Raw genomic sequence first — 7,980 nt, 5'->3', positions numbered from 1 at the left:
TAAACATAATATTATGAAAAATTGAATTAAAAATAACTTCAGTTAAACCTCGTTTATCGAATCATACACATAAAATGGGACTGAGGGAGTAAAAAATTGACGGTCAAATAGTAGATCTTGATGTAAACCCTCGTGATGGTTACCAAGAACTCTAACACCATTGTAAGGAACACCCTAGTCTCCCACGAATGAAAGGATAATATATAAATATACTAGTAATCCATGCAAGAATATCCACACGAGAATGATAAAGAAGATAGGTATCTTAATTAAGACAAATTGAAAATAAACAAAGTCTTTATTCAATAAGGCAAAAGATCCCAAAATAAATATATGTTTGGGTGCCAATGAACTTGTAGTCTAATGGCACGAAGTGGCTCTCCCAAATGGGAGGTCATGGGTTCTGATAGTTTTGTTAGAATCGGGTCCACCATAAACCGGGTATAGAGGTATAGAACAGGGGTGGGAAAATAGTACTCTGTAGCTTTATTACCCGGGGCGCTAGGACCAAAATAGTACGTACAAAGTCCGAGACATTGGCCCAAAACGGTGGCCCAAAGAATACATAAATAATACAAGCTATAGCCCTAATAATAATGAAATAGGGCCCAAAGTGGCGGCCCGAATAATAAATAATGCAAGCTAAATGACTAATAAATAAAACAGAACTAAATATGTTACCAATAGGACGGACTCGAACTCTGTTTGTCAGCAAAAGGAATAAGACTCAGACCAATGGACCAGGAGGGGTTTGGTGAGCCAAGGGATGCCTTTTAAAGGGAGAGAAGGGTGTCTATTTATATTGTTGAAGGACTCACAGATGGACGGCATCAGGCACGCTTCATTCTTGGCCACACATGTGTCCCCCGACTACTTTGCTTCCAGCGCACTCACATGCATAAGTGGAACTTCAAGCCCTTTAATATACAAGATGCGTGGTAGCTTGGTGGTTTGGAACTTGTGTTGTTATGCTTGAGGTTGTGGGTTTGATACCCCTTGGTAACACTTTTTAAAACAATATTTTGTTTCAAACTTCTTTCTTCATTCCGTTGGGCCAAGACTTATCTAATAAAAAATGGGCCCCCCAAGGTCCCATGTCCCCATCATAAGTCCCCCACTTTCTGGAAAATTATGATGTGCACCATTCATGGTGCACACGGATGCAAAAACGACGTCGTTTTTGACTAAAAACGCGTGTTCCACTTTAAAAAAAAAAATCAGTTTCGATTCCCAACAACAGCATTATGTTGTTCATTCATTCTAGATTTTTAGTTCATTCATTTTGTATTTTTAGTTATAAAATTATGGATGTGTAGTTATGCAATTCTGGATTTATAGTTATGAAGTTATGGATGTGTAATTATGCATGGTGTAGTTAAGCAATTCTGGATTTATAGTTATGAAGTTATGGATGTATAGTTATGAAGTTATGAATGTGTAGTTATGCAATTCTGGATGTATAGTTATGAAGTTATGGATTTTTTTTAAGTTGACGTCGTTTTTGCATTTGTGTGCACCATGCATAGTGCACACGGATGCACAGCATAACGCCCCTTATCCCATTGGTCCAGGACTTATCTAATAAAAAATGGGCCCCTCGAGGTCCCATGTCCCCATCATAAGTCCCCCACTTTCTTTGGTTGTATTTGAAGAGTAAAGAAAGTATAAACACTCTCGAGCTTTCATGCGCCTTGACACTCTCGACTCCTGGTCTGGAAGGTTCTCCTTTCTTTCGGAAAGTCGCTTTCCCTACTTGCGGGCCTAGAAGAAATGGTGCTCACTGCCTTTCCTACTTGCGTGTCGACGAGCCGCCTACCTTACATGCAAGCCTGTATGACTCTGTTTTTTCTCTTTTTATTTTCTCATTTTTTTTTGTGAGGTGCGGTGCCTTATTGTGCCACATTCCTACTTGCGGGCCTAGAAGAGATGGTGTTCGGACGCCTTCCATACTTGTGAGCTGATGAGTTGCCTTCCCTACATGTAGGCTCCTTGGGCTGCCTTCCCTATATGCAGGCCCGTAGGACTTTTTTTTTCCATTTTTTCCTCTCTTTTTTAAGGCTTGATGTCTTACTAGGCTGCCTTCTCTGCTTGCGGGCCCATGAAAGATGGTGTTCCACCGCCTTCCCTACATGTAGGCCCGTATGAATTATTTTTTTTTTTTTCTTTTTTTAAGGCATCATGCCTTACTAAGCCGCCTTCCCTGCTTGCGAACCCAAGAAAGATGGTGTTCGGCCGCCTTCCCTACATGCATGCCCGTATTCCTTTTTTTTTTTCTCATTTTTTTTTTTGCGCGATGCCTTGCTGGGCCGCCTTCCCAACTTGTGGGCCTAGAAGTGATGGTGTTCGGCCGCCTTCCCAACATGCCGCAAATTATGCCGTGGAAATGTGTTCACCTTTCTTGGTGAACACGACCCCAAACGACATCGTTTTTACCGAAAAAAAAAATTAGTTAATGTGCTGTTAACGGCGTTTTGCATTCTATGTTCAGATTATGAATTTACATTTACTAAATTATTAATTGAGGTTATGAATTTACATTTACTAAATTATTAATTGAGGTTATGAATTTACAGTTATGTAATTATGAATATTTTCTACATTCATAATCTCATAACAGAAAATTCATAATTTCATAACAGAAAATTCATAATCTCATAAAAGAAAAACATTTATTAAATTATGAATTTTCTGTTATAAGATTATGAATTTACAGTTATGTAATTATGAATTTTTTGTACATTCATAATCTCATAACAGAAAATTCATAATCTCATAAAATAAAATTCATAATTTCATAACTGCACATTCATAAATCTATACCTGCACATTCATAATTTATGAGTGTTGAAAAACTTGCGCGAAGAGGAAGTGAAACCACAAAATGTGAATATGAAGAAGAAAATTCGCGCTGTTAAAAAAAAAAAAAAAAAAAAAAAAAAAAGATTGGTGGAGGATAATGGTGCCCGTAGGCACCGTTACAGTTTGTAACCGTGTTCACCATGAATGGTGAACACGGTTCCATGGCATAACGATTGCCAACATGCAAACTCCTTGGGCTGCCTTCCCTACATGCAGGCCCGTGTGACTTTTTTTTTTTTTTTTTTTTTTTAAAGCGCGATGTCTCCTTTGGCCGCCTTCCCTACTTGCGGGCCGATGAACCGCCTTCCTTACATGTAGGCTCCTTTGTCCGCCTTCCCTACATGCAAGCCCATATGACTGTTTTTTCCCTCATCCATTTGTAATATTGGGTAGGTTACTTAGCCTTCAAGCCCAATCAAAAATATATGTTAATATTTTTCCATTGTAGAAATATTTTTCTTACCTCCTCGAGCCACTTGCACTAAGGCTCCATCCTTGGCGGTGTCCTCCTCCCAGCTCGTGGAGTGCTGAGTAGGGTAAGACGATGATTTGCTTGAGAGTTCGGGTTGACGACCGCCTACAGGGTCAGACCGGGCTGCACCCCCCATTGTTGTTGAGCAGCCCACTCGCAGATGACGCTAGGCCCGACTCTTGGGGGATCTTTGTTGGTTCTGTTGATGGTAGCATATCCCCCAACGGCTATAGTGCTAGTCAAACCTATCACGTTCCCCATAAACAATATACATATATATGGCCTATAACAAATCATCTACTATACTAATAAGAGCCCAAGAGAGTTAGGCCTATAATGGGTAGAAAAAATGGCTGTCAAATTTTTTAATCAAATGAATGGCTCAGATTGATCAGATTTTATTTTTTCTTTAAGATTTCCTAATTTATCTTTAATGAATATGCTTATTTGTTAACTTTTCTGTTAATTTCTGTTAGTTCACCGTTAACTTACTCATTGATTTCAATAAGAAAGGTCTTAGGTTCGAACCCCATCCTAATCGAACTTGGCATAATTAGTACTCTATTTTACTCTTATTAAATTAAAAAAATAATAATTTAGTAGCTACGACAAAAAATAATACATATGCATTTCTTTAATTTAGAATTATGTGTCGACAATGTCTTTATTCAAAAAAATTATTCATTATCAATAAATTAAATAAGAGAAATACTTTCATTAGTTATATTGTCTTTATTTTTCTCCAATATAAAAATTCTTGTCTATTATATTTTTTGTTCACTATTTTTTAATTAAATATCAAAGTTATAATACAAAATAATGCTATATATTTATTTACCAAGTATTTTATTAATGCCATGAAAAAATTTAAAAAATATAATTAATAAAGCCAATCATATTAACTGCTTGAGATTTTTGTTGACAAAGACAATATTCAAATCACACGACAAATTGAAGTGAGAACTTCCTCGCAATGTCTTTGTTTGACAATCAGCAGTTAGTGGTTAGTGTTAGCGGATTATATTAGCAAATTTGACCAGCGAATTATATCAACGGTTGGTAAAAAGATATTTGAAAAAAGTTAGCTGTTTAGATTAACATGTAAAATGACCTAAGGTTTATACATATATATTTAATAATAATAATAATAATAATAATAATAATAATAATAATAATAATAATAATAATAATTGTTTAAAAAAATAAAAAACATAATTAAGACAATCATATTATCTACTATATATTCTACTAAGAGCCCAAGAGAGTTAGGCCTATAATGGGTAGAAAAATGGCAGTCAAAATTTTTAATCAAATGAATGGCTTAGATTGATTAGATTTAAATTTTTCCTTGAGATTTCCTAATCTATCCTTAATGAATATGATTATCCGTTAAGTTTTCTGTTAAATATTATTTTTTCCGTAAATTTCTGTTAGTTCACTGTTAACTTACTCATTAATTTCAATAAGAAAGGTTGTAGGTTCGAACCACATCCCAATCAAAGTTGGCATAATTAGTACTCTATTTTACTCTTATTAAATTACTAGTTTTTTTACGCGCATTGCGCGATTGGGATAATGCCCAATGTTTTTTATTTTAAATAAATACTTTAAAGTATATCAACACAAGATTATATTAGAATTGTTCATATATGCATAGATAATTGAATGTTGAATTTGCGTATTTAAATAGATAATTCTAAGTTTACAAATGCAAGATAATATAGTCAAGATTGATTATAATTGTCAATAAAATAATTGTATAAATATGGTTGAAACCAAATACGGGACATAAGGGAGAGCAAATAAAAATTAGGGGTAGTAATAATAATAATAATAATAATAATAATAATAATAATAATAATAATAATAATAATAATAATAATAATGATGATGATGATGATAATAAAAATAATGATAATAATAATAATAATAATAATAATAATAATAATAATAATAATAATAATAATAATTGTTTTAAAAATAAAAAATTAATAATAATAATTTAATTAAAAAATAAAATTAAAAAAAAAAACATATATGGGTTCAGCTCCCCTTAGTTTTGCAACTTTTTTCACATCGGTGGGAAAAGTTGCATGGGAGCCTTGAGGCTCCTATAAAAGGAGCCTTTAAGGCTCCAATTTAAAAATTAAGCTTGCCCATCCGTTGATGGGCAAGCAGTGAGCCAGCGAAACTGGCTCTTGTTATTCAATGAGTCGAAATGGCTCTAAAGTAATTTTTTATTTTTAAATATAGATGTGTTTTTGGAGAAATCATTCTCAAAAACGTTAAGTGAAAATATTGTAAATTGCAATGTTTGTATTTTCAGTGGTTTGGAAGAAATTGTTACTTCAAACTGTTGAATAACCAAACACTTTCTTTGGCATTTTGATCTTTGGGTTACATCATATTTAGCAATCGTCCAATAGCTTTGGATTACATTATAATTAAAATTTTAAAATTTTTACTACATCTAAATTCCTTAAATTAAGATTTTTTTTATCGATAATAATTTATTCAACAATAATAATGGTTGAACTAAATGAACACTGAACAAAACACCTAAAGGATGGGTACCGTTGATTCATTTATTGATCTTGTATATATATGGACATTCATTAAATATATTAAAATTCTTTGCAACAAAAATACTTGGTTACTATTTAAAAAAGGTTTAGTAACAATTATAATGAATCTCTTATATTACATTATATTCATAGACTATGAGTTATATATTTAAATAAACAAATTCGACATTAAATTACTTATTTATATATGAACTTCTTATATATAATCTTACAAATATACTTCCAAATATTTAGTTAATTATAAACATTGGGCATTAACTCATAATTGCGCTTGTAAAACTAGTTACCATGATAAACACCAACTCCTAGTTACCATGATAAACACCAACTCAATAAATTATCTTTTGGGAAAGAAACAATTATATTATTCTCCCGAAACAATATACATCATATGTCAATCGATAAAAATGGGGCAATTAACCTAGAGTCAAAAACAGAGAGCAGGTGAGGAAATCTCGATTGCATTATTCATCTGGAAAGGAAAGGAAACAATATACATCATATATATAACGCAGACTTATTTATAGGATTTAATTAAAGCCTTAATTTATAGGAATTAAACTTTCATAAATCCCAACTTGAATAATTTGTTCTGGACAGAAAACAACCCTATAATCAGTGGTTCCTCCGGGACAAGTGAAAGTGCTGGTGGCATCATCCTTAGGGTAACTATAAGCATCAGGGCATCTGGTCTTGAAAAACATTGAATAATTTGTCGGATTACATGGTACATTATTGGTGCAGCAATATTCTGGTGTTCCAAAGGTGGTGCAAGGGTTGTTACACCCTCCGGCAACCCTGAGAGGGTCAGGGCATTCGCCCACAATATTTGCGGTGCATGAGATTGTGTGGCATCTGTCGGCGCCGGGTCTGGTGGGGCCGAAACTGATTGGGATGTTGAAGCCGTCGACGTTGGAGATGTCGAAGAAGTCGAGGTTGTTGAATTGGTTTAGGGCGAACTCCGCTAGGGTGTTGGGCGGTTTGCCCCACCCGGTGCATTGTAACACCCCACCGCAGTCGCCAGTCTCGCATCCACCCCTTCCGCTACCATCAAAGTTGCAATTTGTGCGGCCCCATATACGTGCCATGGCCGTGCCGGGTGGCACGTTGATGTTCCAGCTTTGGCCTTGGTCGAGGCGTTGGCCACCGCCAACTGGGGTTGCGGCTGCCCAAACGGTGTAGGGGCAGTGGTTATGAACTTCAAAGTTGACGGCGGAGGTAGATGTGAAGAGGCTGAGGAGAAGGAGGAGGAGGAGCAGTGGAAGAGTGGTGATGAGGCAATCCATATTTGTTAGTGATGAAATGCTACTTTAACTTGAATTGGTGTGTGATCAGAGTGAAGGCTGCTAGCTCACTATTTATAGAGTGGAAGGGTGAGAATATTCAACTTCAACTATTGTAAACTTGTAAGGAAAATAATATATTTACTCTAATCATCTACTCTCAATTTTTACTCGCTCTCACACTAAATATTTTGATGTAGACATATTTATAGGGACCACATGAAAAATATAATCTAACAGTGTCCGCCACCTAGGGAGTAAATTTGAAAGAGTAAAGATTTGAGAACGCATGTTATAGAACTCAACTTGTAATATGATCATCCTATTGTGTCACCACATGGTCCACATGACACGCAAGCAATTGGCGTGTGATATATATATTGTCTGGATTAAATGCTTGCATGATGAGGATTGTATTGATTAACGTAATTGAATAACAGTCTATACAATAATAATATAAGAAGATAGCTCTGTCGGGCCGGAGTGTGGAGGGCCCTTAGGGTTGGAGTTCAGCTTTTTGGAAGAATAATATAAGAAGATAAGTAGAGAGACCTAACAGACTACAAACACCAGAGTCCTAACATGCCTAACTGCTTCAGCACCAATTTTGAGGATTTTTTTTTTTTTGAAAGTCACCAATTTTGAGGATAAAACATTGTATTATGTCAAAAATTATAATTAGTAATCAAGTGTGACTTTATTTATTTATTTTTAAATTTATACTTGAATAGCATTCAACTTTACATTTTAATGGCAAGATGCTGGATTTATCCCTTCGCCT

General features: G+C 34.9%; 1 protein-coding gene across 1 annotated transcript; it reads right to left on the bottom strand.

Annotated features, from left to right (window-relative positions):
- Window positions 1-6,361: 6,361 nt before the first annotated feature.
- LOC109176591 (osmotin-like protein TPM-1) lies at window positions 6,362-7,243 on the bottom strand. Its single transcript, XM_019326048.1, has one exon. The coding sequence runs from the start codon at window positions 7,200-7,202 to the stop codon at window positions 6,459-6,461; it is 744 nt and encodes a 247-aa protein (XP_019181593.1). The 5' UTR covers window positions 7,203-7,243; the 3' UTR covers window positions 6,362-6,458.
- Between the last annotated feature and the right edge of the window lie 737 nt (window positions 7,244-7,980).

The sequence above is a fragment of the Ipomoea nil genome, unplaced genomic scaffold (assembly GCF_001879475.1).
Source record: "Ipomoea nil cultivar Tokyo-kokei standard unplaced genomic scaffold, Asagao_1.1 scaffold0715, whole genome shotgun sequence".
NCBI lineage: Eukaryota > Viridiplantae > Streptophyta > Magnoliopsida > Solanales > Convolvulaceae > Ipomoea > Ipomoea nil.
This window is presented reverse-complemented; position numbering and strand designations above follow the sequence as displayed.

Excerpts from the sequence above, each read along its gene's own strand:
- LOC109176591 (XM_019326048.1), bottom strand. The coding sequence starts at position 7,202 with ATGGATTGCCTCATCACCACTCTTCCACTGCTCCTCCTCCTCCTTCTC.